Genomic DNA, 26,148 nt, shown 5'->3' on the forward strand with positions numbered 1-26,148 from the left:
CAGCCCTACTGTTGTATTTACTTCTTTTGACATTTTCAGGGAAAAATCTCATCTGACTGATGAGTGACATAACCCCATTTTTGTAGTAAAGCTCTACATGTGTACATTACAGCAGCGGTCCCCAACCTTTTTTGCGCCACGGACAGGTTTATGCCCGATAATATTTTCACGGACCGGCCTTTAAGGTGTCACAGATAAATACAACAAAATAAAACTAGTACCGGTACCGAAAAAAAAGAAGATTTATTCATAACACACGTGAAAAGACCCAGGAAAACCGAGTTAACGATAAAAACAATAACAAAATAACGCTGAAAACCGATAAAAACCTTGAAAACCATACATTTCACACCTGAGCCTTAGCTCTCGCGGCCCGGTACCAAACGACTCACGGACCGGTACCGGTCCGAGGCCCGGGGGTTGAGGACCGCTGCATTACAGAGTCAAATTTCCATTTTTACCAATATGATTATTTATTCATGTATGTATTTATTGGTTATTTGCCTATTTACGTACACTATATTGCCAAAAGTTTTCCCTTGCCTGCCTTCACTTCACATGTGAACTAGAATAACATCCTATTCTTATTCTTCATGGTTTAAATGACATCTACCCATCCTCTGCAGACAACAGTGTCAACTCTCCTGCGAAGGCTTTCCACAAGGAATTTTTTTTTACTATTCTTCTAGAAGCATATTTGTGAGGTCAGACTGTTGTTGGACGAGAAGGCCTTGCTCACAGTGTCTGCTCTAATTTATCCCAAAGGTGTTATATCAGGTTGAGGTCAGGACTGTGTAGGCCAGTCAAGTTCTTCCACACCAAACTCGCTCATCCATGTCTTTATGGTCCTTTCCTTTCTTTGTGCACTGGTGCGCAGTCATGTTGGAAAATCAAGGGGCCACCCCCAAAACGTTTCCACAAAGTTAGGAACATGTGCAAAATGTCTTGGTATGCTGAAGATTAAAGTGTTCCTTTCACTAGAACTAAGGGGCCGAGCACAACTCCTGAAAACCAACCCCACACCACACCAACAAACTTTTACTTGGCACAATGCTGTGAGATAGGTACCATTCTCCTGACAACTTCCAAACCCAGACTCCTCCATCAGATTGCCAGACGGGGAAGCATGATTCATCGCTCAAGATAACATGTCTCCATTCCTCTAGAGTCCAGTTTTAACCCAACTGCATCAGACGCTGCATCGCATTTCATAATGTGGATACAGCTGTTCTGATGAGCCCCTTGAGGAGACTGTTGTTGTGATTTAGTTCTATATAAATAAATTGAATTGAGGTAATCTGAAAGCCACATAAAATTTGGAGATCTGTAGCTACTGATTCTGTAGAAATTTGATGATCTCTGCACACTATGCACCTCAGCATCTACTGACCCCGCTCTGTGATTTTGGCTGGCCTACCACTTCATGGCTGAGTTGCTGTTGTTGTTGTCATAATACCAATAAGAGTTGACTTATATTTAGTTGTGAGGAAATTTCTAAACTGGACTTGCTGCACATCCTATCACATTACTATGTTGGAATTTACTGAGCTGCTATGGGCGAAACATTCATTCGAAAATGTTTGTAGACGCTGTCTGCATGCCTAGGTGCTTGATGTAATACACCAGTGATCATTAAAGTGATCCAAAAAACACCTGAATTCAATTATTTGGATGGGCATGAGAATCTTTTTGGAAATTTTCTGATTTACTTTAATGTATCACATTCATCAGCCACTTTTTAAGGTACAGAAGTTCAGCTGCTTGTAATGGGAAATAATCTAATCAGCCATCACATGGGAGCAACTCAATGCATTCAGGGAAGTAGACATGGTCAATACAACCTGCTTTATGTCAAACTGAGCATCAGAATGGGAAAGAAAGCAATTTAAATGATTTGAATGTGGCATGTTTGTTGTTAAAAGTCGAAGCATATCAGAAACTTAAAATACTGGGATTTTTCCACTTGACCATGTGTAGGATTTGCAAAGATCCTAAAAGACAAAGTCAGTTCTATATTTAAAAATCTGCTTAATACCAGAGGTCAGAGGAGAATTGCCAGCCTGCTCCCAGTTTAAGGCAATGGTGTCTCAAATAGACACTCATTACAATCATAGTATGCAGAAGAGCATCTCTGAATGCATAACACATTGAACCTTGAAGCAGATGGGCTACAGAAGCAGAAGAGCACACCAGGTGCCACTCTTGTCTAAAATTATTACCATTCATCAAAGTTGGAAAAATATTGCCGCTGTGCTTGGAATCATTGTCCTGTTGCATGACAATATTTTGGCAAAGCTTTAACTCTCTGACTGATAGACTTAGATTTGGCTCTACAATGCTTTTATATACAGAGATGTTCATAGTCAACTCAATGACTGCAAAGTCCCTGGATCCTGTAACTGCAAAACAAGCCCAAATCACCGTCCATCACTGTGCTTGACACCTGGTATGAGGTGTTTGCGCTGCTGTGTTTATGCTGTGTTTACACCAAATGTGGTGGTGTGTATTAAAGCCAGATTTATAGCCAGATATCTCCACTTTGCTCTTTCCTGCCCAAAGGACATTATTCCAGAAGTCTTGTAGCTCAAAATCTGATCTTATGAATCTTACAATAAGAATCAAGCTGCTTTGCAAGGTAGACACCACAAGTCAAAACATGCACAAAAATTGTTAATTGTAGTAAAGGTGGGAAGAAAAACATTGATGTTCAAAGACATGTAGCACTTCTGTCAGTAAAACACAGATACTGATGCTCCACCCTGCTGAGCAAAAATAGCATTTTTAAAATAATACATTTTCCTTCTTTTTAGTTATAAAGCATTAATAAAAGATAAGAATTAATAAAACAGCACATTATTTTGACTGTCAAAGGAATGACTCATTTAAATCCAAATCAGCTAATCCTTTCTCCAGTTGACAAATGAGAATTCATTTGACTAGTAAATGATGTATCTCATATAACATCCTTATTTCGAGTTACGTGTTGGCAAGATGGCGTCGTAGCGCTAGGGTTGCCAACTCCCTGAAAAATAAATAAGGGACACCTCGTGGCCAGGGCCGGGCAACCCAGTTGTCTTCACCCTTCCCAGTGTGGTAGCTCTTTTTTTGTGTGTGTGAAATTATTTTTTAACCATTTGACTTGAATTTGATTTAAGCAGATGCATATTCTTTGTGATATGACCATATGGGAAACAAATGATCATTTAGCCATTTATTTTTAGCTCAAAATGACAACATTAACACAGTAAAACAGGTCTCTTTCTTAAACAGAAGCCTGTCATGCTTAACTTTTGAGAATATAAGTAAATCTTTCTTTAAAAGAACTCTGTCCTGCTTAACTTAAAATTATATAAATTAATAGAAAACAATAGAAAGAAAAATATTCTTGTAACAGTGCACATATAGTGCATTTAGTACAATTGGCTTCAGTTGAGGTATTATTTCAGCTTTTCTAATGCTAATCAGCTGCTCCTGTTTGTAAACCCGCTTGTTCCCATGATTACGCACCTTAACTCATCATCATTATTCATCTATGTATTACTTTTATGTATTATTCATCTATTTGTTGTAATCATCCATCCTTGCAGTTGTTTATTACACAAAATAAATGATATTATCACACTTCTGGCCACATAGCGCTGATATTCACCGCACATGCCCATATTAACCTTAACCAGAGGGTTTAAACAACAAACCAGTGTTTACATACCATATCTGCTTCTGCCGTGGCCTGGTGGACAAAAAATTGGTTAAGGGTTCCCCGAGCTTTCATGCCCCTCATGTTCTTCTTGTGCCCACCACTAGAAGCATGCCTATGGAAAAAGTGCTCCGGCACACAGTGCAGTGCGCTTTATATGTGTTATCGTGCACTTTCCCAGCCAGGTGTTTTCCTTTTCCCAGTCCTCCCTGTACTTTTGCAGCCTTTTTTTCTTTCTCTGAGGGGATCAAACATTGCTGGTCTAACGCTGGGCTTACACTGTGCGATTTTTGGCCCATTTTGAGCCGATTTTTGAGTCGTGCGACCGATTTGGTGATCGGCCCGATTTTGGCCTTCATCGTGCATCGTGTAGTATACGTGGGGTAACGAGAAGCGATTAACACCTCACGACCAGCTCCCGATCATCAATCGCTCGTGAGGGTGTCACCACAGCCGCTCACACTGCTCATGCGCAAACACGTAAACATCGTGCACGGCTGTGCAGCGTGTGATCTGGACACAAGTGATGGAGGCACTTGTAGAACTTTGGAAAGCTCATCCGAGCCTTTTCGATGTGGCATCACAAAATTATCACGACCACAACAACCGTGAAAATAGTTGGATTTACACTGCTGCTCAATCACAGCTGCCTGATCATGTTTTTCATTAGCAATTTAGCAAAGTTGATGGTGGTGTGTCTGTGTGAGTGAAAGACAGAGAGAGCGAGCGACAGATTTTCTGTTATAACCTTCATGTTATGTTGGCACAGTGTGAGCACTCAGGTCGCATCAGAGCATCGGGCCGTATAGTGTGAGACCCTGCATCGTGACCTGCAAACTTCTAATCCCTGCGAGTCAATCGTGCAGTTTGAGCAAGAGCTGAATAACGTGACTGAAAAAAATCACAGTGTCTGCCCAGCTTTAGGTGTACTGTCATCCGAGACGTGCACCGCAGTGTCGGCGTTTGTTTCCCTGTTGGCCATGCTTGTTGTTGTGGTCATCTGTTGTCTTCAGGTATTTTCTCCGCAAGCGACCTTTCCTCGACCAATGAGATAATCTGAATTGTCATACTCGAATTGTCATAAGTGTGCTGTCAGCTCATTGGTCACAAAGCAGGAGAGGGGCTGGGAATTATGTTTTCAAACAAAGCGTTAATTCCATTAACATTTATAGACTACTTTTGATTCTCACTGTATTACGGGACAAAGTGCGTCCCTTATTAGCTCAATACGGGACGTGTACTTTTGTTTCTAAATACGGGACGATTCCGTTTTTTAAGGGACGGTTGGCAACCCTACGTAGCGCGAACACCCGTCTCGCTGTGCTCCGGTGAGGTCCCCCGATTATCCGTCTAAAATACGTGTTCACCTGGTGAAACGTTACAAATGTGCGTGGGAGTAACTCTATAATGAGTCTGGACGACTATTTTTCTAAAATGCCTAACGTCAGGTCTAAGAAAAAGACAGCTCCGGTTGTGCAAGCTAGCGACATTGTGGGTCCTATGGCGGCTGAGCCTGAAGAAGCTAACGCCAGCGACACAGAAATCTCCGCTGACGCTGAGGAAACTGGGAGTGATATCGACCCGAATATCCTTGCGGCTCTGAGTAAGATAACTGACAGCATTACAACTTTATTGGATGTTAAAGTTGATACTGTGCTGGCCGCAATCCGTGAACAGACGTCTCGGATCCAGGCTCTGGCGACACGGGTGGGAGACGCCGAGATACGGATTTCAGGCGTGGAAGACACGGCAGGTGTATTGCAGGCGAAAGTGGCTCGACTCGAAAAACAAGTAACTGACATGGCAGACCACATGGACGATTTAGAGAACCGCAGCCGCAGATGTAACCTTCGCCTGGTCGGGCTTCCCGAGGGCACGGAGGGAAATGATGTTGTCGCCTTCATGGAGTCATGGCTCCCCTCCTATCTCGAGCTCACAACTAAAAATGGGAAGATCAAACTAGACCGCGCTCACCGCTCTCTAGCACCGAGGCCGGGCCCCAGCCAGCGCGCCAGACCCATCATTATGAAGCTTCACAACTTTGCTGATAAACAACGTGTGATGGCCGCAGCTCGGCGCCTGGCTACGCAGCCGAACCAACCAACAAGTCGGATCAAAGTCTCCTTCTTTAATGATTATTCAGCGGCGGTAGCCAAGAAACGCAAGGCTTTCGACGAGGTGAAAAGCTGCCTGAGGAAGAAGAATGTGGATTATGCGCTTCTCTACCCCGCCACACTGAGGCTGTTTGCCAACGGCAAGGAGAAGAGATTTAACACACCGGAGGCAGCTGCGTCCTACGCGGACTCGCTGCCCTGAATCCCCGTAACCACCGGAGTACTCCTTTTCTTCACACTATGCCTTAATTAACCGGTGTGAGTACTTGCCGAATCTAGGCGTATATGACTCTTTTTTTTTTCGTCCTCGCTGCTTATAAGCGACCAGGTGAAATCTTCCACCCCATCGGGCACCGGACGGACTGTGTTTTCGTCTATGGGTAGGCGTGAGTTACGCGCGTGCAATGCCCTTCGGCTTTCCCGACGGGCAGGAGGAGATTGGTTTTTCCCTACATGTTTAGTAGGGCTGTTGCCAAATCACTGTTCTTTGAATGTTCCGTCACACAGCTCTTTCATGCCTTTTTTATTTTTATTTTATTTTATTTTTTTTTCAACCAGGGTGTGGTGAACCCTTTGGCTCAATATGCTTTGTGTGATACATGAATAAGTCTAATAATGAGTAGGCTGCGAATATGCACCTGGGATGTACGAGGGGTTCACAGCCCTATTAAGAGGAGGAAGATATTTACTTGTCTAAGAAAGGACGGTGTAGATGTTGCTATGTTACAAGAGACACATCTTGATAATAATGAACACTTGAAGTTGCAACAAGGATTATATGGACAAGTGTTTTTTTCATCCTTCACTACAAGAAGTAGAGGAGTGGCAGTGTTGATTAGGAAAAATGTACCTTTTGTAGTAACTGATTGCGTTAAGGATCTGAAGGGCCGCTACGTGATAGTCAAAGGGATTTTGCAAGGCCAAAATATCTTATTACTGAATGTTTATTTTCCACCTGCCCACCCAACTACCTTTCTTACCAAAATGTTTCTGGAATTAGCCCCATTTCTTCCTAACTCTACCGTTATTATTGGTGGTGATTTCAACTTAATGTTAAATCCGCTTATGGACAGATTTCCACACAGCATTGCAACTCCTTTTCCTCAGGCCAAAGCGCTTCATGCTCTATGCGACGAGTTTGGACTTGTGGATGCTTGGAGATATACTCACCCCTCCGATAAGCAATACACATTTTTTTCGGCTCCGCATAGGTCCCAAACTAGAATTGATTACTTTTTTCTCCCGAAAACTGACTTAGGTTCAGTAGTATCGTGCGACATAACAAGTATAATCATCTCAGATCACGCTAGGGTAATCATGGATCTCGATCTTAAAGCTGCGCTTCATAGGTCCCGCCACTGGAGGCTTAATACCATTATTCTTAAGGATGAGGAATTTACCTCTCACTTCTCTGCAGAATTTAAAGCGTTTTTGGATATCAACACCCCCTCAGCTACTACTGCCTCTGTTTTGTGGGAAACATGCAAAGCTTATGCGAGGGGCCTAATTATTTCGTATTCTGCGACAAAGAAGCGACAACGGATGGAGGAACAAAAATCTTTAGAGAGCGAATTGATGGATAAGGAGAAAACATATATTGCCTCCCCATCACCACCATTATGGCAAGAAATAACCGCACTCAGGTCAGCGCTGAATTGCCTTCTTACCAGAGATGCAGAGAAGAAACTTAAATACACCAGACAGAGGTTCTACGAGCATGGAGATAAGGCCGGTAAATGTCTGGCGTACTATGTTAAGAAGCGCGCAGAATCGAATACCATTGCAGCGATATCTGATGAAGGTGGCCACAAGATATATGAAAACAAACTGATAAATGACTGTGTTAAGAAGTTCTACGAAGCCTTGTACTCTTCTCAACAAGTCCCGGAGGGGGTGCAGCTGATGCATAATTTCTTCACCCAATTCGACTTACCAAATTTGTCAGAGGAACAGAAGACTGCCCTTAACAGCCCTATAACTAAGACCGAAGTGTTTAAGGCTATTAAATCACTGCGAAGTGGAAAGTCGCCAGGGCCTGATGGCTTCTGTTGTGAATTTTATAAACAGTTTCGGGATATTATTGTGGAACCGCTTCTTGATATGTTCAACCACTCCTTCATTACGGGTGAATTCCCGCAGACACTGAAGGAAGCCAACATTTCCCTAATTCTAAAGAAAGGGAAGTGTCCTGATTTGTGCGGATCCTATAGACCTATAGCCCTCTTGAATGTAGATAGGAAACTGCTTTCTAAAATTCTGGCCACCCGCTTAGAAAATTTTTTACCTGTGCTGATAAGGGAGGACCAGACAGGCTTTATAAAGGGTCGAAACTCAGCCACCAATGTTAGACGCTTACTGAATGCTATTGTAGCTTTCAAGCAAAAATCTATTGACGGCCTGGTGCTTTCTCTCGATGCGGAGAAAGCATTTGACAGAATTGAGTGGTCTTATTTGTTGTATACTCTGGGCAAATTCCGCTTAGGGGAGAATTTTATAAAATGGGTCAAAGTTATCTACAATAATCCACAGGCAGCAGTCCTGACTAATGGATTTAGGTCTGATTACTTCAACACTCATAGGGGAGTTATGCAGGGCTGCCCCTTATCGCCCCTTCTATTCGCTCTGGCCATAGAGCCTCTTGCTGAGGCCATAAGGGCGACGCCCACAATACGTAGTTTAGAGATTGGACAGCTGTGTCATAAAATAACCTTATACGCGGACGACATCTTGATTCTTTTGACTAACCCTGTAACATCCGTACCCAGTCTCATTGAGGTGATTGACAGGTTTAGCCATTTCTCTGGCTATAGAATCAATTTGGCTAAGTCAGAGGCCATGCCTCTCGGTACTCTTTTCACAATGCCGGCTGTTAGGTATTTTAGTACCATGGGAGCATTTACTGGATATTGTTTTATAGTGACATTATACAGGAAAACTCTGTCATTCAACAAGGTTGAAATACCACAGAGATCACTCCCTCAGCTACATTAGTTTCTTAATCTTTTAGACGCCTGTTGAAGGCCAAATGGTTTGTTTCAGATTTCACTAATGAAAGAACTCTTCGTTTTGTGCCTTGAAAATATGTCGCTGAGATAATCACAATTGTAGCTGAACTAATAAACTACACAAAGGATGCTTCTTCACCCATGGGCAGGAAGACGCTGCCTTATCTTGGTCTGTACTGGTTTAAACTGATAAATCTGCTGTCTCATGAATTTTACCCTCTATATAAACTGTTGTACTTGTGAATAAAGTTGAGTCACTTTGGGAAGACAATCTAAAGCAGTCTCTGTTTTCTTGTTCTCCCAAGCTGCTCCCGAGCTGCTCGTACTAACACGCTGAATGGCATGCTTGAATATTACTTGAGAATATATTTGACTGTGTTACAGACTAAGGTAAATTCTCTGCTGATAGACGTCCACGCCTCGGAGGAAGCCGATCCACGGAGTAGGCCCTGGAAACAGTTTCCTTCACCGGCTACTGTTCCTTCCTTTCCTTTTAAATGGTCTCCTAATGGATTTGTGTATTTGGGGATCTTTATTACCCCGTCTCTCGACCAATTGTACAAAGCCAACTTCACACCCTTATTTGGCAAACTCAAACAGGACCTAGAGCGGTGGGCGTCACTTCCTGTCTCCTGGCTAGGACGCATTGCCCTGATCAAAATGAATGTGCTGCCCAGGCTATTGTATCCTATCCAAATGATCCCCGTCTTGTTCTCTAAGAGAGTACTGAAGGACATAAATGGTTGGCTCACCTCTTTCATCTGGAACAAGCGCAGACCCAGACTCAAGATGGCAGTGTTGCATCTGCCAAGCTCCAGGGGCGGCTTGGATCTACCTAATATTAGATTGTATCAGCTTTCTGCCCATTTAAGATTTGTGAGCGACTGGGTTAGGGGTAAAACCTCAATCTGGTCGGATATTGAGACAGCTCTGTCACAATGCAAACTGAGCGATCTATTATTTTGTAATGATTTTAACGGAATCAAGGCCCTTTGTACAAATCCTGTAACAATCAACACCCTAAAAGCGTGGCGAATTGTCCGCCGTCTTGAGGGAAGATCGAGAATAACATCAACCTTTACCCCTATAATGAATAACCCTGCTTTCCCTCCGGGTTCTTTGGACCCCGGCTTTCAACGATGGTCTGATAAGAATATTAAGTCTCTTGGTGACCTTTTCTCGGGTGGTGAACTCATGTCGTTTGAACAGCTTACCAACAGTTACGGCTTGCCTAGACAGGATTTCTTTCGTTTTTTGCAAATACGACACTATATCACTCACAATACAACCCTTGCTGAGCACCCTGAAGTATCTGATGTTGAGAGGGTTTTGTTTGGGCAACAGCTGATGGTGTCTCTGAGTTCATTTTACCATGTGCTTAATGCTTTGACTACCACTGATGCGCAGGGGATTAGAGGTGTGTGGGAGAGGGAACTGTCGGTAACCATAGATGAAGATAAGTGGGATACCGTTTGGTCTCTCGCAAAAAGGATTTCAATTTGTACTCGGACAAGAGCAATCCAATTTAAGATTTTACACAGATTACACGTATCCCCTCACCGCAGACACCTCTTCAGCCGCTCTCTTTCCCCTGTGTGTCTTAAGTGCAAAACTGATGTAGGGACTTTAACTCACTGTTTTTGGTCCTGTTATAAGCTTCAAGAATACTGGGCTGACATTACAGGTGAACTGGGGAAAATCTTCCACGTTGATATAGAGATGGACCCTTTGTCCCTGATTCTAGGTCTTCCAACAAAAGATTGTATAACACTCTAACATTTGCAGCCAGGAAAAATATCCTCTTACAATGGATCAACGATAGGACTCCCACTGTCTGTGGCTGGCGCAAAATAGTTTTTGAACTGATTCCTCTGGAATACCTCACACACGTTATACACCACAGTGTGGGTCAGTTCTATGGGATGTGGCACCCCTTTTTGGACTATATTGGACCGGACCTTTCCGCTATCTTATTCAAAGGACTACTACACACGTGATCACCACCCGGGCGCTGTAAGACTGACTCACCACCTCTTGTATGTTATATTTTGTATTTTGTATCTTGTATTATGCCTTATTTAAGAGCTGTTGTGTACGTTTTGTGTTTGTACTGTTTTGTTGTTCTGTGTCTACTGTCGAGACACTGTCGTGTTAAAGGAAAATCTGCAATAAAAACAATGATGAAAAAAAAAAACATCCTTATTTCTACTTTTTCCCAGCATTGTAGATTGAAATCAAATGCCAATACCCTCTAAGTGATATGCATATGCATAAGTGGTATGCATAATATGAATTATAGATGATAATTCACCAAAAAAATGAGCTTGGCAAATAAAAATGACACTGCAGTATTACAAGAAAACCCATTATGGGAATGGAAAGTTCTTCAAACAATCTACTAATTTGCAAACAAAGATGCAGTCAATTAATTTCAATAATGAAGTGAAGTGCAGGATTTAAGGAGAAACAAATAAACCCATCATTAAAATTCAATAATATAATAGCACTGTTGTGTGTTGCTGATGGACAACATTAGTAAACTTGTCATAATTTCTATCTTTTTATTGCCTACAGTTTTCATTTGTTGCCAGAAGCATAATGCCATTGGGTTAATCATCCCATTCCCATTCTCATGAATGAAATATTTCTGAACATGCTGAGGTAATATCTTCAAATTTGGCACAAATGACTCAAAATGAACAGATTTGAATAAAGTAAAGACCTCATAACACAACGTTTTCAACTGAATACACTTATAATGACAAAAATCTATATAAATATTTCACAGCATAAAATGATGATGTGTCATAATTTAACTTCAAAAGATTAAAGTCATCTTCACTTTAACAGAAAAATGCAAACGGTGGGATAACTGAGAAGGACAGATCGATGTTTCCTGACAGGGGATCACGCCAGTTTTGGCACACATGCATTTATTATGACTGTCTTGTAAAAAGCTGTTTAATATCCACAAAAGGTGTTTCGCTACATAGACTGAACAGACCTCAGTTGCAGCCACAAGGACATGAAATGGCTTTCAGCTCTTGTAGGCCTTTTAAATTTTAACACTAAAATTTGTTCGCAGCTCTAGCAGGACGGGAACTTGCACGGGTGTGTTGGAGTAGCTTTGACTGAAAAATAAAAGTCAAGTGCAAGGAGCAAAAGGATGATAGCAAAGAGAGAAACAGTCAAAATGAAAGCATACTATCATAGTGGTGCTTAGCCACAGTGAAGAGAAACGTCAAGAGTTAAAGGTTGGAAAATTGTGGAAAAGAGAAGAGAGGAGAGGTGAAATCAGTTTTCAGGGCAACAGAAAACTGGCTATAACGACACCAGCAAAAAGTTACAGCTCTTTAATGATGGGAGCTTAGTTTTATGAAGACACATCCACAAGACAAAGATTAATCAGCCAGGCAGGAGTTGCCCCTGAACAAACACATCTCCCTTACCCTTGATAGAGCTGTGGGAGGAAACAGGCAGGCTTCAGTGTCAGACAAGCTGGGCGGCTTCAGACCTGTCACAACATCACTGATGTTGGTTTCATCATGAGCTTAGATCATACAGCTGAGAGCAACGGTGGCATGAATTCAAACAGGTTTCGATCTCGTCTTTGATCAAACGCTTCCTCGAGCTAAAGAGTAGGATACATGGTAAAGAATACTTGTCTTGTCTAAGGAGGATGTCTATATGTTTTTGAAGCTTTTACTTCTTACCACTGTAAGTGGAGAGATAAGATAATCTGTCAAATTTCAACTAGTCACTTGTAAAATTCTTCATAAAAAAGAAACTGACATATTATTTGGATTTGGAGCTCTTGCAAAATGTTTATGACAGCAAGAAATCTCTTCATGTGATAGAACGGATGCTTTTTTAATACTTACTCATTCATAATTCAGTCATCCATTCTTTCCTCTTATGTCTCAGTTTTGTTCCTTTGCTTCTCTCTTTGTGTTGCCAAGTTTGAAATGATATGGGAAATTATGCAAGAAGGCTTTAGTGTCAGGTTTGCTTTTTATTGCTGAACACAAACACATTATTTTTGCCAAGAAGCTTCCATTGCTAGCATATTGACTTTTTTCTGTTGACTCTGGCAGTTAACTGTCATTTGTGGATGTTTTCCTCTCCTAGGTGGTGGGAGAGTGGCGCTTTAGCAAGATCCACTGTGACATCTTTGTCACTCTGGATGTGATGATGTGTACAGCCAGCATCCTCAATCTCTGTGCCATCAGCATTGATCGGTGAGTTTGCCACCTCGCAGATTGTTTAGCCTGTTATGATTCCAGCATGGATTTCCGATGGAAATCTTTACCTGCTGAATAATATGAAACAGAAAACTGGTGTCTTTTAACTGCATGACCATCAAAGCACACACAGCTATTAACAAACAAAATGAGATTTTTAAGCCAGGAATACACCATAACAACACATTCAGTTTCTGTTTATCTGCAATACTGATTACCAGCCACCAGATGTTCAGGACAGAAATATGTATGCACATCAATATGGCATATTGATGCAATTTTGGAACTAAAATGAGTGCATTATCCAAGGACCACCTGTAAGACAGGTGCTGTGGAGAGTGAAATCTAATAGCATATTTGTGGGTGCCTGCACACTGTCAGCAGCAACCTTTTCATAGACATATGCCAGGGTTAAAAATTTTAAAAATAGATGAACTTTAGCAAAGGTTTAACTACCGGGTACAAAAATTAGCAAATCACTGAAAAGGATTTCATCTTGAGTAATTAATTGTTAATTGAATATGTAAAAATAAATACATTTTGTAATATAAATATACACCAAATTTTAAAAAAAGAGTTTTAATTAATTAAGTCTTTAAGAAAAAATAAATAAATATTTGCTGAACCCAATTTCTCAAATAAATATTGTTTGAAATAAACATCTTAATGCCTAGTGTGTCATGTTTAATACATATAGGTTTTTTGTGTGGTTTGGGGATTTCTGCATAATCAGTGTAATTTTTTAAATCCTGAAAAACCTAAATAAATTGCACGATGTATTTTTAAGCATTTTTTAATGTCAGATGTAGCAAATTAAAGGACATTTAAATGTAATTTAATCAATTTTATTAAGCAGATTTGTTAGATGGTTCAATAAGCTCAATAAATGGTTCAGAAAATTTGAATTTCCTGGCAGTTATTTCATAGGTCATGCTATAAAGGGTTAAGTCAATGTGATGACTTGTCAGATGGTGTTTTGGGTTAGTTGTTAATTTTTAGTTAACTGCTGAGTAAACCCCAAACACCATTTACAAAAAAGTTGCGATGGACAAGGCCGAGAATCAACACTGGATGCCTGTGATCTTAAGATCCTCAGATGGCAGTGCAATAAAACAGGAATCCTCCTGTCATAAGAATTCCTGCATGGGCTCCGGAACACTTCCAGATAATATTGTCTATAAGTTGTATAAGTTTCATGATCCATAAATGCTGCCATCTTCTGTGACCCAAAGCTCATTTAAAATGGACTGAAGCAAAGAGGGAAACGGTTCTGTGGTCAGACAAATCGAAATTTCTTACATTTTTTGGAAAATATGAATGCCACATCATCCACACTACAGGAGCGGGAGAGAGACCATCCTTGTTGTTAAGCCTGCATCGCTGATGGTATAGGGGTGCATTAGTGCATGTAGAAATGGCTGATTGCAGGTGTAGAAAGGCACCATCAGTGCAACATATAGAGCAAAACAAACGTCACTTTTTCAGGGACGGCCTTTCATATTTTTGTAGGACAGTGTTAAAAAGCATGCCGCTAATATTACAACAGCATGGCTTTGTTATGTAAGAGTCCGAGTGCTGAAACAGCCTGTCAGCAGACCAGATCTTTCACCAACTGAAAATATTTGGCACATCATGAAACAAAAAATAGGACAAAGAAGTCCAGCAGCAGCCCCCCTCAGTTCCCAGATATTTACAGACTGTTGTTAAATGAATAGAGGACTCTAAATTGTGGTAAACATGGCCCTGTAACGACTTTTTAGAGAACTGCTTCTGCCATAAAATAAAAATCAACCTTTTTTTGTTTTAAAATCATGATTTTTTTTTCTATAATCTGTTGTGAATGGAATATGGGTTTATCAGGTTGTATTTACACTTTGGAGCTGGGGTTATGAATATTAAATCCTGTGATCAAGTTCCAGTAATGCCATGCATGCAGTCTGGCCAGTGTAATGTGTGAATTGTCCCCCTGTAGTCTAGACCTGCCTCACAACACAGGGTGTTTCTTGGAATCCCAAGTATGAAAAAGGCACCACTTAGTTTCTAAATGCTAACATAACATAACACAATGCTAAACTATACTATACTTATTGCGTAAATTTTATTATTTAAAAAAACATATACATTAAATGCAAATTTGTTTTCTGTCTTTCCTTTAAAGTTGTCATCCTGAATCATTAGTCATTTGTTTTTTATGCAATTCACAAACGACATATTTTCTGTGAGAGAGTGCAGACAAAGCAAACAATCTACATAGTCATTTAGACTGCAGAGCTTGCTGGCTTTTCAACCAAATTAGCTGCAAAAATCCTTAAAATAATCTAAGAGCGGAAGACTTTGACTGTGGTTTAGAACTAAACTTGTAGCAAACAGTCAGGTTTATAGAGCATATTTGCTTAAAAAGGTTTTTGCTGCAGCTGAGACCACAGAGAGCAAGGAATGCATCAAAAATATTAACACTAGTGGAAAACTAAAAGAGTGAGCTGAGGGATGCTGAAATGTTCCACAGACCTGAGTCATATTTGAAAGTTTCTTTAGTAGAGGTGGCAACTACATTTACACAGCAGCTTAATAATGCCATTATTAAAGATATTCGATGCATTAATAAAAAGTGCAATTTAAAAATAACAGTGAATAATATCACTTTAGATTAATTACAGTATCTCAATTATAGTAGCTTACAAACATCTAAAAGTACACTGTAAAGCTTTGACTATCAGTATTAAAGCCATGTGATATAATTGTGTAAATCTGAATGCTAAATGATGTACTATAAGCAAGAAAGTTTCAATGAGTATAGGTTATTAAGCATTCATTTTACATAATTCACTCATATATCCTAACTAAGTGTCAGTAGTAAAACAAAGTTTGAATTTTTATGTTACTCACATAAATTGTCCTCCTGTAAAGATGTAAAGATGATCAAAATACCAAAGAGCCTCTCACATGCAAAAAGGGTGTAAAATTAAGATTTAGATGAAAGTATTAAATAAAACAAAAGGCTCAGGTTTGAATATTAAACTGAGCCAGAGGCATTCATAATTCAGATTAATGATTGCATATTACATAGTATGTGTTACAAACAGCATATGCATCAATATTATTTAATAACAACATGAAATATTTTTATAATAAAGAATTAATACAGATTATTTTAACAAAGTCAAAATAGCTTAAACGTAGCACTTCAGTGTTATATTTTTCTAGCATCAGTTTTTAACTATCTGCTCAGATACAGTCTTTCAGAACGCCCATTACGTACACAGTAGTTTGATTCATTGTTTAAATATTGATCGGAACTGCTTAAAATCAATAGTCTCTGTTTAATTCAACATAACAGTGCAAGAACACTGCTTCTTGTCTTGTCAATAAACGTGGATTCTTTAAAAACTAAATTCTCTCATTTTGTTCTGTGATTTAAAAAAAAACTGTTTAACGATAGTGCTGTGATTAAACTTTATGTAATTTTTTGAAACTTACACTTGAAGGCTGTTCATGGGAATATCAAGGATATATTTACCACATTTTCCATCCATCTATTCTCTTCTATCTTCATTTTATTTAATTTAATTCTTTCACGATTAATTTAAAGATACGCTAAAGGAGCATATCCAGTGACACTGATTTATTTCTCCATTTTAAAGAAGTGATCTGCATCCACAGCAAAATTAAATGGGTTCTTCTTTTGCCAGTGTTGCGCCTTTCCACCTATGGTCCTATAATTACACTTTGTAGATATCGCATAGTCTTGCTGACTAGTAAACAAATACAATAATCTCATAACTCCACACAGGCTTTCACTTTAGTGTAGTAATAAATATTCACCTTGGTCACATTTTCAGCTCTTACTGAGGTGAGTGAATTAGAATACAGATGACTTGTATGTGGAGAAAATCTTATTAATCTGAATAATGTGATCGTATATCGCTGTTTTTGTATGTAAATGAATGTTTCAAGCACGCTAGAGAGGAATCTCACCTGAATTTACATTTAGATATCAGTGATATGGCCTGTGCTTGTTTGCCACATATTTGTGAATACCAAATATGTGAATCATTGTGACAGAATCAAGAATCACTTCACCTGGCTTTGGCATGGTTAAGGATCCACTCACATGATGGCGATTTATTTGCAAAGATTCATATAACAGTCACAGATAAATGTGTTTCCAGCTCTAGGCAGCGCAGTAATTTATACATCCAAGGATTGCTTCCTGCTGTGCTAACTTTGTTCTTATTCTCTAATGTGGAGCAAATTGGGGTGTGATGAAATTATGGGGTCTATTTCTGTGTGCAAATGTAAGTATTCACTCTTTTTAGAAGGATGACTAGATTAATTGCAATTGGAGTTGGGGCGCCCTCCAACAATGGCCAATCAATTTAACCACTCACTTCCTCTTTAGAACCAGAAGACTAATGGAACTAAGACAAAACTGCTTATGTGTAGGAGGTAATACGAATGTACGCGTGGACTCCAATCTCCAATTATGCTCGCCAAAAAGCAGGCGGTTTTATGGCTGAAAACACTTCTCTGTAATAATGCTCTCAGTGAGTCATAATATGCAATAGAATAAATTTATTTAGCGTTATTTGAATGTGTTTATATACAGCACGTTGCTTCAATTACTGTGAGAAAAACTAATGTCTGTTTACATAAATGGTTTGCACAATTACCTAAAACTACAGCTTCCCAGAACAATCTTATTAATGTAATATGAAGCACATGACAAAAAAAAGGTTGGAAGAAAACATGCATCCCATGTCTCCAGGTGTTTGAGCTGCTTTACCTTAGCACAGGTGCTTATTTAGTGGCTACATATTTTGCTAGAGCTTGATAGTGTCTCACAAGTTTTCAGACTATTGACCTGATGCACACTGGTCCTATTTTTGTGTGTAAGCTTGAAATGACAGGTCTTTTGTACGCAGGCTGCGTGGGTTTCTGCGAGGCTGCCACTGGCACAAATAGCCAAAGGGCTTGATTGATACTAAGTGAGCTATTAATCAAGGGTGTGGTGATTATTACATGTTCACTGAGTGAGTCATATCGCCGTGCTCAATGTTCTAACTACACTGATGAGCGCCATCAACAGCTCAAAAATAGGGGGAGAAAACACTTAAAATGGTTATTATTGTTTGAATGATTCATGTCATGCATGCCAAAAAAAATAATACTAACAACTGTTATTGAACTGTCTGACGCTTCAGCTTCTTTGCAACCACCTTCCTAACCTGTGCTTTCCACCAGCCACCAAAAAAATTGTAAGGTAACGTTACAAAAATCCCCTATGAGCAAGCAGTTGGCTTCTTGCTCATAGGAGGAAAAACTTTTACTGGAAGAAATCTCTGCCAATATCATCGTAAACATTAGATTGGTAGTCAGTAACCACTGATTTTCTGTCACAAAGACACTCAGTCATGCGCTCTTAAAGGCTTTCCCAAGCTGACTTTCTGAGTAAAACGCTTCAAAACCAAAAAGAAAATCAATGAATGAGAAAGCTGGGCATTTCCTAGTGATTACTGCAAGCTCACTAATAAGGTTAACTAATGTATCAGGGTTAAATGATAAGGCCTTTCCTGCAAGAGACTGGGGTTAAAACAGCCTTCCTACTAGTATCTCATTTTATTGGAGCTGCAGCTTACAGCACCAGTTTCCACAGGCCAGTCCATCTCGGAAAAGGATTTGATTAAAAATGACAGGCAGCATTTCTTGTTTCACCCTTTTCTGGCTCCATGCTTTCTGTTGTGCTTTGAGCTAAAAATTTCAACTGATGGAGAAAGAGAACTGGAAATAGAAGTGGTGTGATCACTTAATGAAAAAAATACAATAAAATGAAATTTTATTAAAAGCATGTGTGTGTATATAAATATTTCAAACCTGCTTTACTCACTATGTACAACTATAAAAATGTGCCATGTTTTTCACCAATTATAACTATGACAACTATGTTTCCTTTACCCCTTACAGCTACACGGCAGTTGCAATGCCAATGCTGTACAATACCCGCTACAGTTCCAGGAGACGGGTCACGGTGATGATCTCTGTGGTTTGGGTACTGTCTTTCGCCATATCCTGTCCCCTGTTGTTTGGCCTAAATAACACAGGTAAGAGAGAGTACAATACACACATGATCTTCAGTCTGTGAATCAGAAATGCTTTTGTGATGGTGCAAGACAGAGTGATAGCAGAGGTAACAGACGTTTGCCACTGTACTTAAGCAGACCATCTATGTCAGCACCCAGTTACAGCTACAATACTGCACTGTAAATTCACTATGGAGCTATTTGTGCCGGTAAAGAACTCCTTCACACCCGTGTGTATCTACTTTTAGTGAGCCTTTGGCCTTTAGGTTGGTTATTCCAAGGAACAGGGGCTTAAAGGAGGATTACTAGTAAAGCAGTTTTGATTAAGTGCTTTTTGCGAGGCGCCACCTTGTTGTTGACCAACTCCAGTGGCCTGTCACTTTGAAGCTCCGCTCATCCCTTTGAGTCCTTCATTTAATGCTGGTTCAGCTCAGACTCAAACCCTGAGAAATAAACACTGACTGTAGATCGAGTCGGCATATTTTGTAGAAAGCATGAAAGAAGGAATTACAAATTTCAAAAGACATTTAAAAATGGAGAAAAGTGAAGCATCAAATAGCCAGACTTCTAGCCCAGAGTGTGAACTGAGCTTTAAAAACACTGGATCCTACATTTCTCTGATAGCAACTACTGAAGGCTTCCTGCATCTTTCTTGAACCTTGTTAGTGGAAAGATAATTCTATGTATAAAATTGGTGAAGTTCCCCCTAAATAGACTACTTTCTCTAGCCTTCTAGCCACAGCCTTCAGCGTGACAGTTGGACAGGTTTAACTTGAAATGCTGCAATTTTCTTTATAATTTTTGGTTTTGGTTTGTCCAAAAAGCTAGAAATACAAGCCCAGAGAAGCATCGCCTCAGTTTCTAAACTAGTTTTTAGGGAATTTTAAAAATGAGGGCAATTCATCTAGTAAATTATTAAAATCTAAACTTAACAAACAACCCTTGCAGAGTCCAAAACTGGGGTGAGATGATCTCTGCATTTGGCTCCACAGCTATAAGGCAGTCCACATGGGCTGTGAGAAGTGGGAGTACGGTTAATGTGAGTGGAGGTGAGGTAGAAAGAGTGCTGTGTAAATAACCTCAGAGTGAGGAGAATGTAGAAGTGGTGACATTTTTGGATCTACTTGCAATCAAAAAGCAATTATTGGTTCAAGCAAATCTAAGGTTCCAAATTCTGGTTTTACAGACTTTTAAAAGTGGAAGTAAAATAAGATTAAACACACACACACGCACAAAAGCAGCAAGTCTTGGGAGAAAGAGAACACGCAGTCTTAATTCACATTGTGCTTATCTCCACAGCTACTCGTGATGAGTCTCTCTGTGTGATCGCCAATCCAGCCTTTGTGGTGTACTCTTCCATTGTGTCCTTTTATGTACCCTTCATCATCACTCTGCTCGTTTATGTCCAAATTTATGTGGTCCTGAGGAAGCGCAGAAAACGCGTCAACACAAAACCAAAGCAGCTTGTCTCTCAGGCTGCGGACCCTGATATGGCCACCTCACTAAAGGTGAGCTGCTATAGCTGGCTCGTGTTTTTATGGCTTCATTTACACATTTATTTTATCAAAGCTCCTTTATCTCTCTGTACTGTCTTAATATTTTAGAGTAATACATTAAACTAAAAAACATCACAAAAGACATCATTTGCTGTTTGATTTTGTTTGTTTCTTTAGAGAACTGCAATACATTTTTTCAGTCCAGCTATTCTTGTTGGTTTTACAAGCAGACATTGTATTACAGAGCAACACATTATTAAAATAAAAACACAGACTGCGATTGATTTTCTTTGAATACACAATGGATTAAGATAAGGGGTTGAATTGAGCAAGACTCTGCTAGAAAAGGCTTTTTAGCTGTTTTAGTTTTTAACACCTTACATGAAAATAAGATATTTAATATCAGGTTTAATCCAGGACACAAATTTGAATCTTAAATGACACATTTCCCTGTAAAATGTGTCATTTAAAAAGAAAATGTGACATGCAAAACTAATTGTGACGGCCCTCAAATGACCTTTTGCTTTTCTGGGTATTGATTTTCTTGTCATAACTTATTGATGTCTGTACAGAAAGTAAGCAACACTCTCGATCCAGTGCAGTACATTACTCATGTTTATGCATGGCTTCGTGCTGTGGTTTTGGTCAATATATGGCAGCATATTGACAGATAGCTATAATCTTTATGGGGTAACGGAGCATAATTTTTCACTTCTTATCTTAATTATCAAATTAAGGTTGGTGAAATTATTTCACACAACAATATATTACATGGTCACATTGATGGATTGGATTTTCAGCGGGTATAGAAGCTGCAGATCAGAGTGCTGCTAAACAGCCTTTCCGTGCTCAGTGTAGCCTCTTTTGACCGTGTAGGAAGCGGGACCTGTTCCTCCATGCTTAGACGGCCCTTTTGTCAGTTGCTTTGACATTGTACTCTCTCCTTGCCTGACACAGCTGTTTTCATTTCAGGATAAGTGCACTCATCCAGAGGATGTGAGGCTGTGCACCATGATTGTTAAAACTAATGGGAGTTTTCCTGTCAACAAGAAGAAAGTGGTGTGTATACATTTTTGTTCTTTTGTTTTTATGCTTTCCCCTAAAAGTTTAATTGATGGAAAAAAAAAAAAGTTTTTGCCTGCAGAGATTTCGAAAGATGTCACCTTGAAGTTTTCCCCATCTGCTAGAATAAATGTAATTTTAAAATTCAAAGTTAAATAAAGAAAAGTTTTATACTCGCTACCCCCATCCGAATGAACCTTTACTAAATTTGTCTTCATTCAGATATTCATCAAAGATGTGGTCAATGAGGGAGAAGATCTGGAGCTGGATGAGCTGAATAACAGTGGAAGCAGTGTGAAGCAGAAGCAGCAGATACAAGGTGCTCTTGGAGACACTCCAGCCACGAGCCATCAGCTATTGATGCCCAACAAGGCCAGCGCTAGCCCCATCTCAACACCCCCCACACCCCACAAGGAGGGCCAGAAAGCAGAAAAGAACGGCGATCCTGCCAAGGAGACCTTAGGCGATCCGGCACCCATCGTAGCCAAAGCCTTCCAGACACAGGCCTTACCTAATGGCAAGACTCAGACTTCTGTGAAAACCATGAGCAAGAGAAAGATCTCCCAGCAAAAGGAAAAGAAGGCTACCCAGATGTTAGCCATCGTCCTCGGTAAGTTAGTCCCTTATTATTAGTAGTAATTTTTAAATTATTCATTTGATTTTAAAAGAAGTCATGAAAGTGAATACAAGCTCAATTAAAAGCCGTTTTATGTGATTCTGCACATCAAAGTTGAAGTGACACTAGAAAATTAAGCATTTCTAGAACCAAATGTTATCTTTGAACATGCAAAGGAGCGTGTTCAAAGCGTTTTTTGCAATGTACATATCTTTTTTTTCCCACTGCTCTATCATAGGTATTTGGCTGTCTTTACGTTTGTTTTTGTTTTCATTTCAATCAATTTTTTCAGTAGGACCTAAAAAAAGAGTTTGAAAAACAAGTCAGACAGTGATGCAACAAAAAGAAATTGTACTGATACTTTAGAATCCAACTCCTCAGTAGGGCCACCCATATTTGGGCTTTATTTCCTCATTCTCTGTATCTTATTCTAATACCTAATTTTTTTTTTCTTTCCTCAGGTGTATTCATTATATGCTGGCTGCCGTTTTTCATCACACATATCTTGAACACCCACTGCACCAAATGCAAGGTTCCTGCCGAGATGTATAACGCTTTCACCTGGCTGGGCTATGTGAATAGTGCTGTAAATCCCATCATATACACCACCTTTAATGTTGAGTTCAGAAAGGCATTCATTAAGATCTTGCACTGCTGAGCTGCAACATCACTTATCTGATCAGACTAAAGGAGAGGTGATGAATGAAAGCATATCCTGTGGCAAATACCTCATCCTCTTAAGGAAAATACACCACGTGGGGAAACTACGATCTGTTCATTTAAAGTTAGTTAAGTGACTGAAAAAAAAAAAAAAAAACTGGCTTTGGCTTTGTCTTCTTGAAAGGCATCTTGGATCTATATGTTAAATTTCGTGTGGAGTCCCGTTCTCCAAATCACTGAATGTAAAACAAGAAATGTCTGTAACGATGACCTGTTTTATGGAGAGAGAAAAAAATGACATTGTTCTCTGACATCATTGTGCTTGTCATGTAAGGAGCCATCTGTGTATACCACACACATGCAAACTGCTATTTATTGTATGTGTACTTTATGTTTTAATCATAGATGTTTTTTGCAAATCTTAAAGATATCGAGTCAGTGTTCATTGCAGTGTTAAAATTGAAAACAATTCACTGATTAGATTCACTGATTGTCTGAAAGACACGGTATAATTTACTTGCTGTATGATGCAGCCATGCCAATATCTGCAATTTAGCAATTTTATAAATAAATATCTATTATAATTACTAATGCTATTATTATTATTATTTGCTGTACATAGTTTTTCTTAATGCATTTATTGTGATTATATGACCGCAATAGAAATGTGATGCATGCTACACTGCTCCTCTACTTGAAATGCATGTTTAACAATAAATTGCAAAAGATCTCCAATAAATGAAGTTAAGATACCGTGTGAAGTGCCACATGAATATCACCGCTCACTGTGTGTATACGAATACACTCATAACTGACTGGTCATTATTCAAAAGCTTCTCTGTTATTCCTAGGACTGATCTGCAGTTTGAGTTGTTTACTGGAAGCAACACCAAGCTCTGCTGCAGAGGCGTTGTTCCATTAAAACTAATGAATGGTATGTGGACTTTGCAGCTTCCAGGTATAATCATGTGGATATGTGCAACCCAGCCCCTGAAGCCTCTCCCTGGGGCCTTTGCTGAGCAAGAATGGGGTGAAACTGAAATAATAGCTACCGCAATACATGTATACAACTATTACAACTACAGTGTTGGAGTTGGAGTGATGATCTCATTTTATATTTACAGTATATACGCACACACAGAGCTACCGGACTGACTCGCTATGTGCCACTGTTTGAATAGCTTCAGTCCTAATGAACAGGTGGGAAAAGGGAGTTCATGTCTGAAGATGAGATCAAAATGAAGCGTAAATAACACTCCAGCTTATTCTTTAGTAATGAACACTGACTGAATTTACTTGTTATTACTGTGTGTTATTCTTTTCATTGTTGTTATTCATGTTTAGTTATTTAAAACACAATTTTGAGATGGTTCGATGCCTACAGATCTCATTTTTGAATATTTCTTTTTCTTTAAAGGGCACGCTGTGTTACGAGTCATTGGGAAACTAAATATTTGTGGGCGCCATGGTTTGCCACTAAACCGTGGTATCTATGTGTGACAAACTGACAAGTGGAAATAAATATTTGAAATAAAGTTTTGTGTGTTGTGCATGGGTAAAAGAGTAAGAATACAGTGTCAATGGATGCATATCACCATGTCTGGGTCAAGAGGGGGATGACATAATTCCTTTGTTGTGGCTGTGAAATGCACTCTTTACTCTCATGAGTAGCTGACATCATTTATACTTTCGTTCAAGCTCAACATCAGTCTTCGTGATGGCCAAAGATGTTTGAGCATTGCATCATTTCAGAAAAAAAAAGAACAACAAAGGGATGAGCCAGAAACAACATATTAAAGTATTTCTACCGCTGTTAGCAATCCCCAAGTCTGACTAAGGCAACCGAATGAAAAATAGTTGCTGTTCAAGGTAATTCATCACTTGTGTTGAGTGCTGCACTTGCAGTCTGAATACACAATGCTCTGGAAATGCAGCTTTCACCTTTTTTTGTTGTCATGTCATCTCAGAAGACTAAACCTTTCCTTGAAATATATCTGAGCAGCTACAGTGCGGAAAGCAGCGCTAGTAAAGGTGATTATTCATGCTTGATTTTATTCTGAGGAGTTGACATTTAACTGCAGATTGTGCTGGCTTTACATCAATAAACTGGGAGTTAAAATGATACCCAAACACCCTAAAGTATCTAAAATCAATATCTTAAAGAAGAGCCAGGGAAGTGTATCTTAGCCTTATCAAGGGAAACAGATGAGAGCAATTTATTACACCAGCAAAAAACAAAATTATGAAACTGAGTTGTATTTCTATAGGAGTTTGATTATTGAGACGACTGTTTCTTTCTTAATAATTAAGATCTAAGAGCAAATAAGCATACTCCCAAAATGATAAAGGTTCCATATCATAAAATATAAAAACTGTAAAAATATGAAACCCCAGTTAAACATAACCATAATCATCTTCCCTCAATCGTCCCTCTCTTCTGAGGTAAGGTGAAAGTGATGGGGTGGGCATGTTGCTAACGCTACACTGCTTTTTCTAGCATGCAGGCAAAATGTACTGTTGTTGAGTGCAACAGAAAACAGGAATTTTTACTGAGTCTTCATGAGAGTTCGTGTTTTCTCTTAAGTGACTAAAGCTGTCTGTTAAAAACACCACTCCAATGACAAAAACTTAATTTAACATGCAGCTTTGTTAGCTTGCTTTGATTGGTTGATTTATGGTTTTGTGTGATTTTTTTTATGTTTCTATAACTTAACGCCAAAGTCACCCAGCTGTGAATTTGTATATGAGGCTATCATTGGCATTTTTATTGATCATATGCCCACAGAACAAAGCTGTAAGACAAATGTTTTGTCAAAAGTTGGTTAGAAACTGTGAAAACCTTTTAAATAAATGTAAATTTAAAACCTGTAAAAAAGGGCTTCTGGTGGTCAGCTTTGGTTTTTGCCTTCTGTGCTTCTCTGCAAACTGAACTCAGCTGGCTCTCTATTAATTTTGTCTTTTGCAAAGATAATGCAATTAATGTTATTATATTTCATAACTGAAGTATTCACTCAGCAGTACTTACATTTTATTCATTAGTTTATCAAACCCTACAGTCACAACAGAATTAAAACTGTGATTGCTGCTCAAGAGTTTGTTACATTTCCTTGTTTCTTTTACAAAAGAGCAGAATCAGTAACGAGGCTGTCAGTTTCAGTGAATACCTTCATTCAGCAGCTG

General features: G+C 39.3%; 1 protein-coding gene across 1 annotated transcript in view; it reads left to right on the forward strand.

Moving 5' to 3' along the window:
- drd2a (dopamine receptor D2a) overlaps nt 1-22,966 on the forward strand; it is a 28,456-nt gene extending 5,490 nt beyond the window's left edge. Inside the window, exons 2-7 of the mRNA XM_085370014.1 lie at nt 12,945-13,054; nt 19,019-19,155; nt 20,434-20,642; nt 21,603-21,689; nt 21,915-22,302; nt 22,770-22,966. Of these exons, the coding sequence (XP_085226140.1) occupies nt 12,945-13,054; nt 19,019-19,155; nt 20,434-20,642; nt 21,603-21,689; nt 21,915-22,302; nt 22,770-22,966 (1,128 nt within the window). The remainder of the gene's footprint in view (nt 1-12,944; nt 13,055-19,018; nt 19,156-20,433; nt 20,643-21,602; nt 21,690-21,914; nt 22,303-22,769) is intronic.
- The last annotated feature ends 3,182 nt before the right edge of the window (nt 22,967-26,148 follow it).

The sequence above is a fragment of the Diplotaxodon limnothrissa genome, linkage group LG14 (genome assembly GCF_057381915.1).
Source record: "Diplotaxodon limnothrissa isolate DT_005_m linkage group LG14, D_limnothrissa_male_GT1.1, whole genome shotgun sequence".
NCBI classification, from domain to species: Eukaryota; Metazoa; Chordata; class Actinopteri; order Cichliformes; family Cichlidae; genus Diplotaxodon; species Diplotaxodon limnothrissa.